This window comes from Triticum aestivum, chromosome 7B, assembly GCF_018294505.1.
Source record: "Triticum aestivum cultivar Chinese Spring chromosome 7B, IWGSC CS RefSeq v2.1, whole genome shotgun sequence".
NCBI lineage: Eukaryota > Viridiplantae > Streptophyta > Magnoliopsida > Poales > Poaceae > Triticum > Triticum aestivum.
The window spans coordinates 710,342,144-710,362,631 of record NC_057813.1 but is presented as its reverse complement, the minus strand read 5'-3'; the positions used below and the strand labels follow the sequence as shown (position 1 = coordinate 710,362,631).

The 20,488-nt window shown below is 48.9% G+C and overlaps 3 protein-coding genes across 3 annotated transcripts; all 3 read left to right on the top strand.

Moving 5' to 3' along the window:
• Positions 1 to 5,788: 5,788 nt before the first annotated feature.
• On the top strand, positions 5,789 to 6,305 carry LOC123156402 (probable calcium-binding protein CML25/26). Its single transcript, XM_044574529.1, has one exon. The coding sequence runs from the start codon at positions 5,871 to 5,873 to the stop codon at positions 6,303 to 6,305; it is 435 nt and encodes a 144-aa protein (XP_044430464.1). The 5' UTR covers positions 5,789 to 5,870.
• A 1,272-nt stretch (positions 6,306 to 7,577) lies between these two features.
• LOC123158568 (probable calcium-binding protein CML25/26) lies at positions 7,578 to 8,173 on the top strand. Its single transcript, XM_044576492.1, has one exon. The coding sequence runs from the start codon at positions 7,578 to 7,580 to the stop codon at positions 8,028 to 8,030; it is 453 nt and encodes a 150-aa protein (XP_044432427.1). The 3' UTR covers positions 8,031 to 8,173.
• Positions 8,174 to 10,944: 2,771 nt separating this feature from the next.
• Positions 10,945 to 11,608, top strand: LOC123162603 (probable calcium-binding protein CML25/26). Its single transcript, XM_044580370.1, has one exon. The coding sequence runs from the start codon at positions 11,042 to 11,044 to the stop codon at positions 11,477 to 11,479; it is 438 nt and encodes a 145-aa protein (XP_044436305.1). The 5' UTR covers positions 10,945 to 11,041; the 3' UTR covers positions 11,480 to 11,608.
• Positions 11,609 to 20,488: the final 8,880 nt, after the last annotated feature.

Below are 20,488 nucleotides of genomic sequence, written 5' to 3'. Positions count from 1 at the left end.
CAACAGCCCATCTACTCTTAGCTGACCTCAATCTTTTCCTCCTGTTCACACTGGGACATGTATGAGCAGTCTTGTTCACTTTAACCTGCATTCATGATAGTTCAGAAACATGTCAGAACCTATGTGCTGCAACAAACAAACAAAATACAGTATCAATGCTGCTAACTACAAATGCACTGTTAGTTGCTATATTTAATACCTGAAACAGTGTGCTGTGTCTCATTAAGGAGGCATGCATCCTCCATTGACACCTCTTATAAGCACAATGCACTGTCAACCTAGTACTGTCACTCTTGTCTATCACAAATTCACTTTGAGTCTTTATTGAGAAGGTTGCAAGGGCATTTCTACAGTCTAAAGCACTGGAAAATATTGTTCCCTCTTTCAAAGAAGGATCATCTCTATTGTATTGCACATCTGGTCTTTCCTCATCAGATGTTTCAGAGTACCCCATGTCATTGTCCTCCTCTTTCTCATCTTCACCTGCCTCACCAAACATGCCTTCAGGGGGTGGAACATAATCTTCCCCCTCATCATCTTTCTCCTTGCCCTTCTTCCTTGTTACAAACTGTGGAAACAACCTTTCATCCTCATCATCACTTGGCCAATCATCTGGTAGTCCCTCTTCAGTGTATGGGTCACCTGAATCTTTATTATGAGAGGGACCTGCATGCCTAGGAACTTCTACAGTAGGTGTTCCTGGTGCCTGCATGGAACTGCTGCCTCCACTATGAGCTGTTGTTTTTCTGCCCCTTGATTGGCTAGTTCTACCTTTACCTGTAGACCTAGACTGAGATCTTGTTCCTCTGCTCTCTGGCTCTCCTCTCTCCCTTTGTATGACACTGATTTCTAGTTTAGCAGGGAAAGAATCATGTATTGCAAACATGATACCAAGCTCATCATCACACTGGACAGGGACCCATGCTGATTTGTCAATGTCCCAGTACCTGAATTCCACTGCATCGTATAGACCCCGTGGATATTTAGCACATATGGAAGATCTAAACTGATTGAAAGTCCATTGATTGTCAGCAACAAAGGGAAAAGAGAATCCTATGTTGGATGCTTTTGTGCCAGCACTAGCTAGAAGTGTGGTTTCCATTCTACAATTCATCCCAACTACTCTATCGGGGTCCATCCTACGATGACCATGGAAAACAGAGACAGATCCCAATGCCATGAGCACTATGAACTAGGTCAACAAATTAAACTACAAGAACAAATCGAACTACAAACGGCATGAGACTGCAGTAGATTACAAAAGAAACTTACCCCGCCAAAGCATTCTTCTGTAGCTGCGGTGTGCTCCCTCGTTCGTCGCCGCCGCAACTGTTGTCCCCATCCATCCCCTCGCCTGTGTCTCCTTCACGCCGTAGCAGAGTGCGACACGGAGTCAGATCCGAAGCTCCACCGTGGCCGCCATCAGTAGATCGAGCCTTAGGAGTTGGGATCAAGGGGATCGAGCAAGCTAGGCTTAGGGTTACGGCGGGAGGCGATTTGGGGGAGAAAGAGAGAGCGTGCGGCTCGGCCGACAGAATGAGCGGGGGAGAGGAGAGTGAACCGGTGACCTAGGCCCAGGTGTAAGGACGAAGGGACAAAAATGTCAAAGAAACGGCCGCTTAACAATTAAACAGCCTTGTCTGGACGGAAACGGCACGGAAGGGAAATTCTATAAGGGAACATGACGGCGGAGGGGCATTTTTGAGCAGGCTTTCGAATTAGGGGCAAATGTGAGTAGTGGGTTCGAGTTAGGGACACAGATGTAAATGACCCTTTTAAATTTGGAACATTCAGATTGCATTAACTTTGGCAAAGAACTAAAAGTTGATGGTCACAAAATCATCATTTGTTTTCGTTTTTGGAAGGGAAAATCATCATCGGTTAAGACCCTGACAAGTACAACTAACAGAATCTTGCGAACCAATCTGTGGTTGGATGATTAGAAGGAAAATGGTATCCCCAACCCATCAGGTTCAAGTCCTGTTGCGGGTCCATAAATAGCGCTGCATTTATTTCAGAATTTCCTGTGATGCACATTCAGTGGGATAAGACGTTCACCTTAACTACAAGGCACTTGTGGAGACTTCGTCAATCTCAAGATAATATGCCGGTCCAGTCTCTTGAAGATGCTTATAGGAGTAGGATGTGTGTATGTGTTTTCTTAGGGGTGAGTGTATGTGCATATATAAAAACGCATGTGTCTGTACTGTGTAATGCTGTCAACAACTTGTGTACTTTTTCTCAACAATAAAAAGACTACCTAGGTACCTACCTTATCAAGTGGATATGAAGCAAATGCTGATATATACATCCACATGTCACATGATATGCACGTTCCTGCCCAAAAGATAAATGAGTATAGGACAATGCCGCGTATGAGTATAGGTACTCATGTGGTCATGTCCATGTGAGATCGATGCATGAGAAGAATTTCACATATAAAAATTCAATACTTATGTTTATCTTTGCAAGAATCAGAAAGGACACGGAAGTAACATCATGAAAGAAGAGAAGACTAGTTAGTATTTCTGTCACACGTCATTTGACCTTGACCTTGTCTTTTCATAACATATAGAGAAGACAATGGTGGTTTGAATAGCAGATATATCTCCGTCGAATTGTGTAGTAGTATGGGCTGACGTGCTATGCGCCTATGCATGACATCACATCCGTTGTACTAACTGATTAGCAGTAGTTTTCTCGCAAGGCAGTTGAGAATCTGATTTTTTTTTCCTCTCCCTAGCGGGAATCCCAAACCCTCCTCAAACGCTCGGACAGCACGCCCGATCACCGATCGGCCACAAAATTTAGACCCAGACGGACGCCTCGAACACCCGGGTTGACTGGCACCCCTTATATCCAACCCAAATATGGGACAGAGATGGGAACGTCCGGGTGCATCCGCCACGTCGTACCCGGCCCACGCTGGCCCACCCGATCCCACAGATAGTCATCCCCATTCGCTCGCCGAACCAAACCCTACCCTTTTCACACTCCTCACCCCTCCACTTCCTCCGCCACACCCGAGCTCACCTCCGACGATATCCGACCGTCTCTGGCATGGCAGGCAGCAGATCTGACTCCGACCAGTCCGGATCCATTGACTGGGGTGTCACTTCATGCGGGGAAGGAGAGATTTTCTGGGCAGACTATGAGTCCCACCGAGAACGGGCAGTCCGCCGTGGGAAGGAGAGGAAGGGCCGTTGAGGCCCATACCATGGCGGAAATGGCGGCGGCAGAGGCGGCTGATGCGGCGGCGCGGCCAGTCGCGGAGAAGGAAGCCATTCGCGCCCGTATTGTGAAGAAACGGCAGCGGAGGAACACGCACGCCCTCGCCCGAGAGTAAAATCGGGCGGTCCGTGCCATGGCCGGACTGCCATCGCATGAGGAGAAGGAGGACAACAATGACGAGGACAGCTCCGGCGACGAACGGAACCGGCTTGGTCGCTACTGCGTCTTCGACCGGTACTTTCATGAGAAGGACAGCAAGGGCGCCGGGACGGGTTAGGGCAGCTGTGGATGATCTCCACCATAGCTGAACATGACAAATTTTCGTAGTCCGATGACATGTTATTTAGTAATGATGGATTAGCCGGACGATGTGTGTGCATGAACGTAGTTATATGAGTTTGTATAGATTAGAGATGTGATAATTGAGTTGTTTGGATGTGGATTGTATTATTTGAGGCATGACTGATCAATATCTGTGCACGCGACCAGTCAGTGTCCGCGGACGCTTCCGCAGATGTTTGAGGAGCCGTACCTGACCGTCGCGAATGTAGATGCTCTAAGTTCTAGATAACCGTACCACCCATGTGGCTGCCATGCCGTGTTTTCGTGCACATCTCACCCAGCGCGTTGGCGTCGTCGCCTGCTGTTTTACATGGCGGCGGTGCTTGCCGACCGGCGTTGACGTCAGCGTTGCCGATCGAGCTTCATGATTGGTCATCTCATATCCATCAATCCACGTGGGCTGTCAGTAACATTTAACAATTGGATATAAAACACAGTTTCGTGGTGCTTACTTAATTGAGGCAAGGAATTGAGGTCGACGCATGCGCGCCAATATACTACCTCCATGATTGATGATAAACTTCTTCAAGGAACTTCTACGCGTACAAAACACGGAGGATCGAAATATATACTTAATTTCACATACATGTGATGTGTAGTGCACAAAACTATCGCGGAAAGTAAGGCGTCGATGCTGACGCATCACCTCCATCGAAGCCAACATCGCACGCGTATGTTTTTTTAGAAAAGGAATATGATCCCCGGCCTCTGTATCTGGGAGATGCATACGGCCACTTTATTGATTATTCTCGACGACCATACAAAGTATTATAACAATGTGCCTGAATCCACCATCTTGGCAACAAATGCCGCTACTCCTATCCAATATGATGAAGGGGTGCTAGCTGGGCCACTACCCAAACCACTCACTTAAGCCTAACATCAAAAGCCCAAAGCCAAAACTCATTCGGAAGCCCCAGCCGAGCCACATACCGGGTTCGGGGCACAGTCCGATCAGAAGCACTCGTGTGTCGTCGCTGCCATCTTTCACAGGTCTTCAGATCATATTGAGGCTTCTACCTTGTCTGGCCACTCTGCCATCGACGTCATCATGACGCCAGATAGCAACCTCCTCCTGTGCGAGCCCATCTCCGCGCATCGGACGTCGGGTCTCCACAGCGCCATGTCATCGATCTCCGCCGCCATCAAAGTGTGAGATGAAGCACCGCTCCACCATCCCTCCAGCCAGCACTTGCTCCAAAACGATGCCCCCAGAAGGGAAAGCGATAGAACGCCATCATCATCCGATCCGGAAGACCCAGATCTGGGGTTTCCCCCTGAGCACCCCGAGCCTGATGGCGCAGACTGCCGACGATGCCTCGACCATCGGCAGTAGCTCCACCAGACGAGCGTCGCCTACGTCGCCGCAGCCTTCAAGATGAAGCTGACCAGAATGCATGTGTCGGCACCGAACTGCCACCACTTCCACCGCCGCTTGAGCAGCCCCGGAGCAACCCTTCAGGAAGGAGCACACCACTGTGGTGTCGTCGTCGCTTGGAATAGGGGGGGTCTAAGGTTTTCACCTGAGCTCCTGGGAGGGGTGGAAAGAAGGAGGTCCTCTCTGAAGCCTCCATCGAGGGAAGCAACATCCAAAGGCACTGCCATCGGAGTGGCCGCCACGCCGGCCAAGAGATTCCCCCGAAACCCTTCCAGCCACCGGATCTGCAAGGCCAGCACCCAGAACGGTGACCGAAACCACCAAGGGCCGGATCCGCTGCAGATCGGAGTAGATCGGGGTCGAGGACGAACATCACCATGGCTACCAACATCCAGGGAGGAACCGCTGCCGCAGCTGAAGCCCACCACCTCCCCGCCATCCACATGGCCAGGGAAGTGGCCCACATGTCCACGCCGGCGCCGCCCGCCGCCAAGCTGCGCCGCGTGCCACCAGCCAGGGTCGCCGCCATGGATCCGAGGCTCCCTGCCCGAGGAGGATACGCCTGGATCCCCGCCGCCACCTTCACCAGTACCACGCGGCGGCGCCGGTGAGTACCTCGGGCGGCGGCAGAGAGGGGGACGCGCAGGGAGGAGCGGGTCGGGACGATTAGGGTTTGCGCATAGTGAGGATTTGCTCTGGACTAAAAAAAAGGGGGAGAATTTCAGTTCCCCGGCCTCTGCGCCAACTAGGGATGCATCTAAATCACACGCGTATCTATATATTCCCCACCACGCGCGCCATATCATCATCAACTCCTTTCAAGGCATACAAATCAAGTTAAGCTCCCAATCAACTAGCTGGATCAGCAGCAACATTTAGTGAAAAGGAAGCAAGATCCACGAATAGTCGTCACTCGATCATGGCGGTGCCGTCGGTGTTCACCGCCTTTGACACAGATGGCGACGACAAGATGTCCGCGTCTGAGCTGCAGCGCTGCATGGAGGCGACGCTGGGCGAGGGCGTGTCCGAGGAGGAAGCGGTGGCGGTCCTTGCGGCGGTTGATGCCGACGGCGACGGGCTGCCAAACCAGGGAGAGTTCTCGAGGCTAGTCGCCGGCGCCGAGGGAGAGGACGATGCCAACGTGAAGCGAAGGTGCCTGAGGGACGCGTTCGGGATGTACGCGTCGTCGCCCACGGAAGACACGATTACGCCGGCGAGCCTGAGGCGGACACTGAGCAGGCTGGGGTTGCACGAGCTGGGCGTGGAGGAATGCCGGGCGATGATCTGCAGATTCGACCTCGACGGCGACGGCAAGCTCTCGTTTGACAAGTTCCGGGTCATGATGATGGCCTGATCATCGACTTGATCTCTTCTTGGCATTTTTCTAGATCACATACAATGTTAACTTAATTCGTTGATCGATCACATATGTATGTACACTCATGTACTCGTGTTCATTCATTCATTGTTTTGCTCCCACGATCGCTAGTATGTTGTGTCATGTGTACATTTATTCATTACTTTGCTCGCACGATCACTAGTATGCTATAGGGGAAGTTGCAGCTTTACTTCAAATGTGGGTTAATCGGTTTCAGTTGTCCAAATGAAAGGATGGTTATATTTGCAATCTAATGCAACATTTGAGCATCTTATTGTGGCGAATGAGGACTTGAGGAGGTTTGGAGCAGGAGGCAAATTTGTATTCTATCTATTTAAGCTGAAAAGAATTGTCTGATACTGTGGGAAGGCACTTCGGCCTGTCCTCCCGTGCTGTAACTGAATATTGATCGTTTCATTTGGTTTGAAATAGATCGGGGCTGTGTGCTCTTTTTAGCTATAGAATTGCCAGATAATAAACCCAAGGAGCCTCGAACCAAAATTATAACCGCTCGCAACCAAGCCAAATTAGGCTTAGAACATATGACCGATCCATTTGGCCATCAAGAAAGACCGATGCACCAGTGCTAAGTCTAGGACTTGAATCCTGATAGGCTAATTCCACCAAAAAGAAGCTAACCATCTAAGCTAGGCTCAATTTGCCCTAAGAGGGTTTTGAGCTTGGCCCAAGTGCTGCCCCTACAAGGGAGCCAAAGCATTTGTTGCTTGTGGTTCTCGGAGAAGAAGGTGAGACATTCATTGTCGTGGGAGCATTTTTTGCCCTCCCCCCTCTCCTCTCCAACGAAGATTAGCACACCCCTCATGTGTGTGAACTTCATATTACATCAGCTTCTCTACCACTCTCGGTTCTCTCTTTACCGTAGCTTTACTTGTTTCTACTTGCTTGTGTGTTACCTTGTGTAGCTTACTAGCTTGTTATCATGCATCATATAGGGTTGTATCACATTTCTAGATAATTTATATTTCTGCACTTGACTCTAAAATTAAATAAGAAAATAATATAATTTGGTAGCGGCCTATTCACGCCCTCCCCAGGAGACATTCGTCATCTTTCATCCTTCAAAGGGCCAGGGAGGTGTGAGGAAGACGGTTGTGAGGCACCGAGGACCGTGCGGGGTTGCCGGTGTGCGAGTGGGTGAGAGGCATCTGTGGGCTGTCGCCCGGGAAGAGCGGGGCAAAGAGGTGTTGTGTCACCGGCTGGTGAGGGTCGGCGCTGCGGGCGCCAGGGATGGCGGCAATGCAGGCACAGACGATTGCGGGGATGGGAGGGTTGGTGGGAGTTTTGCGGAGCAAGGTTTCCGTGTCCGAGCTACGGCGCTGCATGGAGGCGACGCTGGGCGAGGACGTGCCCGAGATGGAGGCGGCGGCGATCCTCGCTGCGGTGGACGCGGACGGGGACGGGCTGCTAAACCAAGAAGAGTTCTCGAGACTGGCTACCACCGGCACCCATGAAGAGGACGATGCCGGCGTCAAGCGAAGGTGCCTGAGGGAGGCGTTCGGGATGTACACGTCGTCGTCCGTGGAAGACACGATTACGCCGGCGAGCCTGAGGCGGACGCTGACCAGGCTGGGGTCGCACGAGCTGGGCGTGGAGGAGTGCAGGGCAATGATCTGCAGGTTCGACCTTGACGGCGACGGCAAACTCTCGTTCGACGAGTTCCAGGTCATGATGATGGCCTGATCATCGACTTGATCTCTTCTTTGCATTCTTCTAGATCACATACAATGTTAACTTAATTCGTTGATCGATCACATATGTAAGTACAGTCATGTACTCGTGTTCATTCATTCATTGTTTTGCTCGCATGATCGCTAGTATGTTATGTCATGTGTACATTTATTCATTGCTTTGCTCACACGATCACTAGTATGCTATAGGGGAAGTTGCTGCTTTAGTTCAAATGTGGGTTAATCGGTTTCAGTTGTCCAAATGAAAGGATGGTTATATTTGCTATCTAATGCAACACTTGAGCATCTTATTGTGGCGAGTGAGTATTGAATTCATGCTTCAGTCAACTCATCCAAAAGTCCGAACTGATGAAGAGAGGCGGGCAATATATTTCAACAGTGAGGACTTGAGGAGGTTTGGAGCCGGAGGCAAATCTTCATTCCATATATTAAGCTGAAAAGAATTGTCAGATACTATGGGGAAGGCAATTCGGCTTGTCCTCGCGTGTTGTAGCAGAATATTGTTTGTTTCATTTGGTTTCGGATAGATCGGGGCTGGGCACCCTTTTCAGCTATAGAATTACCAGATAGTTAAACCCAAGCGGCCTTGAACCTAAATTATAACCGCTTGCAACCAAGCCAAATTAGGCTTATATTACTGATCCATCAGTGCTAAGTCTAGGACTTGAATTCTGATGGGTTGATTCCATCAGAAAGAAGCAAACCATCTGAGCTACGCTCAATTTTCCCTAAGAGTGTTTCCAGCTCGGCCCAACAGCTACCCCTAGTACAAGGGAGCCAAAGCATTCGTTTCTAGTGGTTCTCGGAGAGGAAGGTGAGACATTCATTGCCCCTCCCCCCGGGTCTCCTCTCCAACGGAGATTAGCACACCCCTCAAGTGTGTGAACTTCATATTTCATCATCTTCTCTACCGCTTTTGGTTCTCTCTTTACCCTAGCTTTACTTGTTCCTACTTGCTTGTGTGTTACCTTGTGTAGCTTACTAGCTTGTTGTCATGCAGCATGTAGGGTTGAATCACTTAATTGCATTGTAGATAACTTATATTTCCGACTTGACTCTAAAATTTAATAAGAAAGGAATTTAATTTGGAAGCTTCCTACTCAACCCCCACCCACCCCCAGGCGACATTCGTCGTCTTTAATCCTTCAAAGGGGCAGGAAGGTGTGAGGAAGGCGGTTGTGGGGCACCGAGGACCGTGTGGGGTTGTCGACGAGCATAGGGTTGAGAGGCGTCGGTGGGCTGTCGCCTGGGAAGAACGAGGCAAAGAGGTGTTGTGTCGCCGACTAGTGAGGGTTGGCGTTGCGGGCGTAGGGGATGGCGGCAATGCGGGTGCCGAGGACTGCGGGGATGGGAGCAACGGTGGGAGCTTTGCAGAGCGATTGGATGTGAAAACTGTATGAACAAGTTCGTGGCATGATTGCCAATTGCAATGAAGTTGTCTTCTGTATTCCCACTCTCAGCAGGAAACTTCCCTCCATGGGCAGAGTTGTCCCCCTATTGTAATTGCTCGGCACACTGCCCCACTACGCAAATGTCTTTGCAAAACAGTTCATGTTGCACAGTCCTTGCAACATGGCTTCGCAGACGGGGTCTGTTGCGGACAGGTCAACCATAGAGAGCGGCGGCTAGATGTGCAACATGGCACATGTTGCAGACATGTTGAGCGCAACAATGCTTGTGTCGCAATGGTGGAAGCAGTCGCCGGTGGCAAGGCGAGAGCGCTACATGGCTCGTGGTGCAAACACCCAAGCACAACATGAGCCATGTTGCAAACCTACCGGGACGCAACTTGCTGACACGGTAGGTATCGGAGGATTATCATGTGCATTGTCCAATGGATGTGGAGGCGGCGGATCCGGTCGTATCATCAACCTACCGACACATAGCGCATCAAATATAATTTGTATCGTAAGATTATGCTCACTTTGATTTATTTATTTTAAATCTGGAACACGCAGATTGCATTAGCTTTGGCAAACAGCTAAAGATCATTGGTTACAAAATCATCATCAATTTTTTCTTGGGAGAAAAAATCATCATCACTTAAGATCTGACTAATACAACCAATAAACTCATGCAGAAAGCTGGTTATAAAGATGTTATCAACAACCTACTTACATATGAAAATTCACAGGGGAACGCACTTGCCAAGTCCCGTCCGGCCGCTCAATTGCCTCGCGATTCGCGAATTAGTTGGATCCCGTAGAGAGCACAGTAGGGGCACAATAAGTTTTAATCTTCAGTCATTGAAACTTATGATTTTTCAGTAGGGGCCCATCCCATCCGTCCTACTAACTGATTAGCAGTGGTTTGCTCGCGAGGCAGATGAGAATCTGATTTTTTTTCTCTCCCAGATAATTAATCATTTTTTTTTTGCGAAAGAGATAATTAATCAATTAAGCTCTAGATAACTACACCATGTGGCTGCCATGCCGTGCACATCTTACCCAGCGCGTGGGCGTCGTCGATCGCTGTTTCTCGTCGCGGCGGTGCTGGTCGGCCGGCTGTTGACGTCCGCGTTGCGGATCGAGCTTCATTATTCGCCATCTCATATCCATGAATCCACGTGCTGTCATTAACATTTGACCCTTGGTATAAAACATGATTTCGTGGTGCTTAATTAATTGACGCAAGGAATTGAAGTCGACGCATGCGCCATATATACTACGTCCATGCTCGACGATGAACTTCTTCGAAGGGACTTGCACGCGTACAAAACACGGAGGATCGAAATATATATACCAAATTTCACACACATGTGATGTGTAGTGCAAAAAATAACGCGGAAACTAAGGCGTCGATGCTGACACATCATCTCCATCGATGCCAACATGCTGTCTTCCGTTCGCACGCGTATATAAACCCCGCCACACGCGCCATGTCATCACCAACTACTTTCAAGGCATCCTACAAATCAAGTTACCAGCTCCCAATCAGCTAGCTAGATCAGCAGCAACATTTAGAGAAAAGGAAGCAAGATCGACGAATAGTCGTCACTCGATCATGGTGGTGCCGTCGGTGTTCGCGGCCTTCGACAAGGATGGAGACGGCAAGGTGTCCGTGTCCGAACTGCGGCGCTGCATGGAGGCGACGCTGGGCGAGGGTGTGTCCGAGGAGGAGGCAGCGGCGGTCCTCGCGGCGGTGGACGCCGACGGTGATGGGTTGCTAAACCAAGAAGAGTTCTCGAGGCTGACAGCCCCCGGTGCCCAGGAAGAGGACGATGCCGACGTGAAGCGAAGGTGCCTGAGGGAGGCGTTCGGGATGTACGCGTCGTCGTCCACGGAAGACACGATTACGCCGGCGAGCCTGAGGCGGACGCTGAGCAGGCTGGGGTCACACGAGCTGGGCGTGGAGGAGTGCCAGGCAATGATCTGCAGATTCGACCTCGACGGTGACGGCAAACTCTCCTTCGATGAGTTCCGGGTCATGATGATGGCCTGATCATCGATCTCATTCTTCGATGTTCACTTATTTCATTGATCGATCACATGTGTGTACAGTCATGTGTTTGTTCATTCATTCATTGTTTTGCTCGCACGATCGCTGGTACATATGTTATGTGTTCAGTTATTCATTGTTTTGCTCGCACGATCGCTTGTATGTTTGGGGGGGGGGGGGGGGGGGGGGGGGAGGGGGGGGTGATTGTGGCTTCAGTTAAAATATGGGTTATGGAAGGTTGATTAGTTTTAATTGTCCAAATGAAAGGATGGTTATATTTGCAACCTCATGGAACGTTTCAGCATCTTATTGTGACGAGTGAGGACTTGAGGAGGTTTCGAGCGGGAAGCACATTTGCATCTCATCTATATTAAGCTGAAAAGAATTGCCGAATGCCTTCCCTACAGTATTTGGCAATTCTTTTCAGCATTTCTTTTAGCAATTGCCTTCCCCATAGTATCTGGCAATCCTTTAATAAAAAAATCCCCAGCAATTTGGCATGTCCTCGCGTGTTGTAACTAAATATTGTTCTGTTTCATTTCGTTTGAAATGGATCAGGGGCTGTGTGCCCTTTTCATCAATAGTATTGCCAGATAATTGAACCCAAGCGGTCTCAAACCAAAACTATAACAACTCGCAATTTAGCCGAATTACAATTAGAACTCATGACTAATTCATTTGGCCACCACAACTCCAACTGGACACACACCGTCGTAAGCATCATACAGTGAAGCTATCCACATTCGTCACACCATGAGCCAGCCACACGGATTTTACCATAGAGGGACACTAATGTATAGATCATTATATGGTGGAGCTAAGGCCGCGCAACCCGGCAGCTTCAATTTTTCAAATGATAAGTGTCACATGTGTGGCACGAAGCACTCCGCTCCTGACATTTTACTACTAAAACTGCCATCTGAAAAGAAAAAACAAACTCGGAAAAAACTGAAATTTGTCATCCGAAAAGAAGTTGCCATGCTTGAAAATTAAAATTGCCATCCTCGCGTCACTAAACTTGCCATAAAAAATAATCGAAGTTACCATATGTTCGTGCCACACATGTGTCACTTATCAAGGTCCTTTGATTTTAGTGACGAGCCTAGCGGAAGAATTTGACATACTCGTAAAAGGTGTGCCCAAGGCGCTCCCAATGTATTGGCTCTTAACAGTAATCCTAGGTGATAATAAATTTTTAGAAGCAATCACATTTAAATTCTTTATGGATCACATGTGCATTTTAATATTGTTAGCCTAGATGCAGAGAAGAGGACAGAATACAAAGATAGAAAAAAAAGGCACACCGGATTAGAGCATTAATTACACTGTAGAAAACGCGGCAAAGAAGAGCCGTATCTTCACTAAAATACAACTCCCTTCTTTTTCTTTTTTAGATGTGTCACATCAACATTTTATGTATGAACTTGTGCTAAGAAATATCTTCACTAAGATACAACTCCCTTCTCTTTTTTCTTTAATTGACGTGTCACTTCAGCATTTTATCTATGAACGCGTGCTATGAAACTAGCATTGGGAGGGGGGGTGCACATATAGCCTCACGTCAATGACACATGTCGCAAGATAAATGGAGCTGGCGGACGAGAAGTAAGTAAAGAAAGATTACCTATATCATGTTTTTTCTGAAAATGGGATTACCCCGGTCTCTTTGTTACAGGATGCACACAGTCGTGTACTACTCAAGCTGCAGCTTCTTAACGTCCACTGAGATATACTCCAACTCTGGCATCTCCATAGACAAGCCTATGAACCGCGGGGCTTCAGAACATATAAGGAGCACATACCTCTCGGTTGCGGCTTTGATATAATTCAAGCCCTCAGAACCAAGTGCGAATGTCTTCACCATCTGCCATTGACCAGAATTCTTGCCTTTGTTACGCCTAACTGTATAGCAAAGGTCAGGTTTGCCACCGGCAATTCCATCCCGGATACCAAACAGCCCAAGCCTGCCCTCCCCGGCCTCCACAATGGCCACCCCTATAGTGCCCCAACCAGAGGATGGGAGCTCAGCAATGGAGAACTCCATTCTCTAGATGTTGAGCACAAGCAACTCTCTTCTCTTGATCAGGGTGGACTCCCAGTAGAAGCAGCCATAGGCCTGGTGCCGCCTGAGATGAGTATGGTCCATGGGTGACACTGGCATGGCCGACCCGAGCATGGGTGCCCCAGCTCGCCACTGCCCGGTGCTCGAAGAGAACATGAAGGGGGTCAGCTTAGTTTTGAGAGAATCGTACAAAAGAAAATGGAGTCATAAAATACATTAGTTTTGAGAGAATCGTACAAAAGAAAATATCTTTCGCATAGCTCAAGCTTCCACTACCATTTTTGGAGTCATAAAATCAGAACATGTATTTTCGTGGAATAGTTTTTATTTTTTATGGCCAAGGTAATGGAGAAGTAATCCAAATAAAGCTGCAGTTTACCTTTGGAGTCTTTACTTTCACCTCTGGAAATTAATTGCAGTGAAGGACTCATCTTGTCCACTTCTCATAAATATAAGGATGTAGGGAGGTTTTTTCTTTTGGTCATCTTCACATTCATTTTTTCTTTTCTTTCGATGATGTTGTTTGAAAAAAAATCTCTGCCCAATTACTGCGTTCACAAATAATAGCCTGAGTCATTGCTCTGAATAACAAAGAAAGAATAGTGTGCCCTCACACCGTGTGATTTGAATCAGTCTCGTAAGTTAGTTATAGGCTTCACATCTACTCCCTCCGTTCCTAAATATTTGTCTTTTTAGGATTTCAAATGGACTACCACATACGGATGTATATAGACATATTTTAAAGTGTAGATTCACTCATTTTGCTCCGTATGTAGTCATTTGTTGAAATCTTTAGAAAGACAAATATTTAGGAACAGAGAGAGTATCATTTATTGATTGTGGCTGAAACCCATGATATATTTCCTTAAGTGACTTAAGCTAGGTAATAAAAATCTGAAGTCCTACAAACACTGTGTTTGTTTCAATTCCTGCTTTAAGAGAATCGTACAAAATAAATATCTTTCATGTAATCTTGAGCTTCCACTATAATGATCACAACATTTATTTCCGTGGAATTGTTCTATGGCCCAGGTAATGGAGAAGTAATCCAAATATAGACCCAGTGTACCTCTGGAGTGTTTACTTTCACATCTAGAAAATTAATTACAGTTAAGAAGGACTCATCTTGTCCACTTTCTTCTCATAAATATAAGGATGTAGCCATGTATGGAGATTTTTGTTTTGGTCATCTTCACATTCATTTTTTTACTTGTGATGATGTTGTTTTGACAAATCTCTGTCTAATTACCACCTTCACAAATAACTGCCTGAGTCACTGCTCTCACACTGTGTGATTGGAATCAGTCATTTAAATAAGTTACATGCTCACATCTATCATTTGTCGATTGTGGCTAGAACCCCTGATATATTTCCTTAAGTGACTTAAGCTAGGTAATAAAATATCCGAAGTCCTGCAAACACTAAACTATCAGTTTAGAATGACCAAAGATTTTTAGTGCTTGTTTCTTTATGCATATGTGCCTCTGTCTGGCTGTGTGCTCCAACCTGCATTGCAATTCGGTGTTGAACACACAAAATGTTGCATATCGCAAATGCGGTTGCGACGAATGGTCTAATATTATCTTGCCACTCCACAAGGACTGGCGTACAATCCTTCTAGATTCTGCATCGGTTCAAACATGAAAGCTTCATCACTTCACAGTTTACAGTCACTGGGATTAAGCGTGGAAATCCATCCACACATAACACACTGGGAAATCATCTATTATTCTACTTGTACATGGGTTCAACGTTTATTCTAAGATGCGTTAGGCATGAGCGGCCTAGTGCACGAGGTGCGCCGATGCCCTGTAACACCGCAATTCCTGCAAGTCACAGGCTTGCGAGGTTGTTTAGGAACATCACCACGGTCCGGGCATGTAGTCCTCTTGTGTCCTGGGAGTTTACAAATGCTACATAACCTAGTCCTCTTGCTCAGGCCTTCATACGACGCTTTCTCTCTGCTTGAGCATGGTCGTTGAGGGAGTCCTGGATTAGGGGGTGTCCGGATGACCGGACTATGACCTTTGGCCGGACTCCCGGACTATGAAGATATAAGATTGAAGACTTTGTTCCGTGTCCGGATGGGACTTTCCTTGGCGTGGAAGGCAAGCTTGGCGATACGATATGTAGATCTCCTCCCATTGTAACCGACTCTGTGTAACCCTAGCCCTCTCCGGTGTCTATATAAACCGGAGAGTTTTAGTCCGTAGGACGAACAACAATCATACCATAGGCTAGCTTCTAGGGTTTAGCCTCTCTGATCTCGTGGTAGATCTACTCTTGTACTACCCATATCATCAATATTAATCAAGCAGGATTAGGGTTTTACCTCCATCGAGAGGGCCCGAACCTGGGTAAAAACATCGTGTCCCTTGTCTCCTGTTACCATCCGTCTAGACGCACAGTTCGGGACCCCCTACCCGAGATCCGTCGGTTTTGACACCGACATTGGTGCTTTCATTGAGAGTTCCTCTGTGTCGTCACCTTCGGGCCCGATGGCTTCTTCGATCATCAAACACGACGCGGTCCAGGGTGAGATTTTTCTCCCCGGACAGATCTTCGTATTCGGCGGCTTTGCACTGCGGGCCAATTCACTTGGCCATCTGGAGCAGATCGAAAGCTACGCCCCTGGCCATCAGGTCAGATTTGGAAGTTTAAACTACACGGCTGACATCCGCGGAGACTTGATCTTCGACGGATTTGAGCCACAGCCGAGCGTGCCGCACTGTCACAAGGGGCATGATCTAGCTCTGCCACCGGACAGCGCCCAGAGCGCCGCTCAGGTGTCCACTACGACCCTTAGCTCGGAGCCGACTGCGCTGATCAAGGACGGGTGGCTGGACGCCGCCTCGGGGGCTGCAATCTCTACGGCGATCGAGCCGAACACCAATCTTGTCCTTCGCAGAGCTCGTGACTCCAAGGCGCCGGACTCCGTTCCGGACTCCGAATCTTCCGCACCTCTCCCGATCGAACCCAATTGGGCTCCGATCATGGAGTTCACCGCCGCGGACATCTTTCAACACTCGCCCTTTGGCGACATCCTGAATTCACTAAAGTCTCTCTCTTTATCAGGAGAGCACTGGCCGGACTATGGTCATCAGGGTTGGGATGCGGACGACGAAGAAATTCGAAGCCCACCCACCACCCACTTCGTAGCCACTGTCGACGATTTAACCAATATGCTCGACTTCGACTCCGAAGACATCGACGGTATGGATGCCGATGAAGGAAACGACCAAGAACCAACGCCTATAGGGCACTGGAAAGCCACCTCATTATATGACATATACATGGTGGACACCCCAAAAGAAGGAGATGGCGATGGAACAACGGAGCATGACCCCTCCAAGAAACAGCCTAAGCGCCGGCATCAGCGGCGCCGCTCTAAATCCCGCAAAATCAAAAATGGCGAGTCCGGCACCGGAGACAATAACACCCCGGACAGTGCCGAAGACAATCCCCTCTAGCAGGATTCAGCGCAGGAGGATGGAGAAGCCAACCCTCATGAGAGAGCGACAGACAGAGAGGTCGAGGACGATAATTACATGCCTCCCTTCGAAGACGAAGGAAGCCTCGACGACGACGAATTTGTCGTGCCTGAGGACCCCGTCGAACAAGAGCGTTCAAACGCAGGCTCATGGCCATGGCAATCAGCCTCAAGAGAAAACAGCAGCAGCTTAGAGCTGACCAATACTTGCTAGCCGACAGATGGACGGAAGTCCTAGCTGTCGAAGAGTACAAACTCGAACGCCCCTCCAAGAGCTACCCAAAGCGCAGGCTGCTACCCCAACTAGAGGAGGAAGCAACTAAACCTACATCACCAGCGTATGATGCGGCCGATCTGCCACCCCGTGGCCGCGACAGAGAGGCCTTTCGGCCATCAACTCAAGCCGCACCCCGGCGCCGCTCAAAATGTTCCAAGGCACGGGGAAATGCACCAGACCTGCGAGACATATTGGAGGACAAGGCAAGGCAAACAAGATCGATCTATGGATCGCATGGGCGCCCCACGACACGTGACGATAACCGCCACGACGGATATGGCAAATACGGCCAGGCCGAACACAACAGACAAAGCTCATCCGAGCTACGTCGTGATATAGCCCAGTATAGAGGCGCCACACACCCACTATGCTTCACAGATGAAGTAATGGATCATCAAATCCCCGAGGGTTTTAAACCCGTAAACATCGAATCATACGATGGCACAACAGATCCTGCGGTATGGATCGAGGATTATCTCCTTCACATCCACATGGTCCGTGGTGATGATCTACACGCTATCAAATACCTCCCACTCAAGCTTAAAGGACCGGCTCGGCATTGGCTTAACGGCTTGCCAGTAGAGTCAATTGGTTGCTGGGAGGACCTGGAATCCGCATTCCTGGACAATTTCCAGGGCACCTATGTGCGACCACCAGACGCCGATGACCTAAGCCACATAATTCAACAGCCAGAGGAATCGGCCAGACAATTCTGGACACGGTTCCTAACCAAGAAAAATCAAATAGTCGACTGTCCGGGCGCAGAGGCCCTCGCAGCCTTCAAGCATAACATCCGAGACGAATGGCTGGCCCGGCACCTAGGACAGGAAAAGCCGAAATCCATGGCAGCCCTTACGACACTCATGGCCCGCTTTTGCGCGGGAGAAGATAGCTGGCTAGCTCATAGCAATAACATGTCCAAGAGCCCTGGTAATTCGGATACCAAGGACAACAATGGCAGGTCACGTCTCAACAAGAACAAGCGCTGCATTAATGGCGACAATACTGAGGATACGGCAGTTAATGCCGGATTCAGAGGCTCTAAACCCGGTCAGCGGAAAAAGCCATTCAAAAGAAATACTCCGGGCCCATCCAGTTTAGACCGGATACTCGATCGCTCGTGCCAGATACACGGCACCCCCGAACAACCAGCCAATCACACCAATAGGGATTGTTGGGTGTTCAAGAAGGCAGGCAAGTTAAGTGCCAAAAACAGAGACAAGGGGCTGCATAGCGATGACGAGGAGGAGCCTCGGCCGCCGAACAATAGAGGACAGAAGGGCTTTCCCCCACAAGTGCGGACGGTGAACATGATATAAGCAACCCACATCCCCAAAAGGGAACGGAAGCGTGCGCTCAAGGACGTATATGCGTTGGAGCCAGTCGCCCCAAAGTTCAACCCATGGTCCTCATGCCCGATCACTTTTGATCGAAGGGACCACCCCACTAGCATTCGTCACGGTGGATTCGCCGCATTGGTCCTAGACCCAATCATTGACGGATTTCACCTCACTAGAGTCCTCATGGACGGCGGCAGCAGCCTGAACCTGCTTTATCAGGATACAGTGTGGAAAATGGGCATAGATCCCTCAAGGATTAAACCCACAAAGACGACCTTTAAAGGCATCATACCAGGTGTAGAGGCCAGCTGTACAGGCTCAGTTACACTCGAAGTGGTCTTTGGATCCCCGGATAATTTCCGAAGCGAGGAGTTAATCTTCGACATAGTCCCGTTCCACAGTGGCTATCACGCCCTGCTCGGACGAACCGCATTTGCAAAGTTCAATGCGGTGCCGCACTACGCATATCTCAAGCTCAAGATGCCAGGCCCTTGCGGAGTCATTACGGTCAATGGAAACACCGAACGCTCTCTCCGAACAAAGGAGCACACGGTGGCCCTCGCGGCGGAAGTACAAAGTAGCCTCTCAAGGCAATTCTCCAGTCCGGCTGCTAAGCGTCCGGACACCATCAAGCGTGCCCGGTGTAACCTACAACAAGACCGTCTGGCACGTTCCGAGCTAGCATAGCAGTGCGGCCCCAGCCCCAGGCCTCGCGAGATTGTGAAACCAGTACCATGCGTACATAATTACGCTCTGGAAATACCATGGGCATAATGGGAGGGGCACAACCACGGCATGCCTAGAATGCGGCTTAACCGTACTAGGGGCTCCCAATTTTTATGATTTTTTTTACTTTCAGGACTCCACTATTCGGAAGACCTGTCCGGCAGTACAATCGCCGAACACACGATGCAACAGCCAGGGAGACAGCAATCCATGTCGAACGTCCAGGTGGTCTCTATAACGAGCTAAATGCCTGTCTTACTTAAAGTCTCGCAGCTTGCCCCTACAGGGGGACATGTCAAATAATCCCATCTCTTACTTATCGCACTATTTGTATCGTTCTGCTCTCATAGCAGCCCTTTAATAAACAATATATAGCTCTTGTCTATTATTGCATTTATTTCTTACATATGTTCAGTTTTGACATTATGCAACCGTACACTTTGGTACGGCCAATACACCAGGGGCTTAATTACTCCAGAATACGGTGTGAGAAGACAAAACACTCTCATGAGTGCGGCACCCCGAACTTATAGCATTATATGCATCGGCTCCGAATCATGTCTTGGGTCAATAGTTGGGTTTGCCCGGCTCCCATGTTTTGGTACCTTACGTTCCGCTATATCGGCTAAGGTAGCACTGGGAGAACTACTGCGATTGTGCCCCGGTTGAGCTGGGTTAACACCTCATTAGAGAAAGCAAAAACTGAATGTCATGATAGGGTGAGAGCCGGTCGCTGTTCGCGAGGTTTTTCGAGTCCTTAAAGACTTATGCCGCTTAGAGCGAGGAGCTGGCTTTGTCCGGCCTAGGCGTGGATAGCGCCCCGAACTCAGTCTTACGAATACTAGGGGCTTCGCCAAAATTTAGAATTATAGAATTCTATGGCTAAGTGAGAGTGATAAAGCATTATAAGTCCGATTGCCTTGTTCATTGTGCTGAGCGCCTCCCTCGAAGGACCCAAGAATGGGAACAAGAGCGCTCAGGTTTTTCCCGAACACCCCAGCACTCGCGGCATGGTGGCAGAACCCGACGACTTGCATCTCTCAGATTTAATAAACGGCCGCACAGAAGGTAATATTTTAAATTCAAAAAGCGTTGCTTAGCGCATATGAACAAGTTT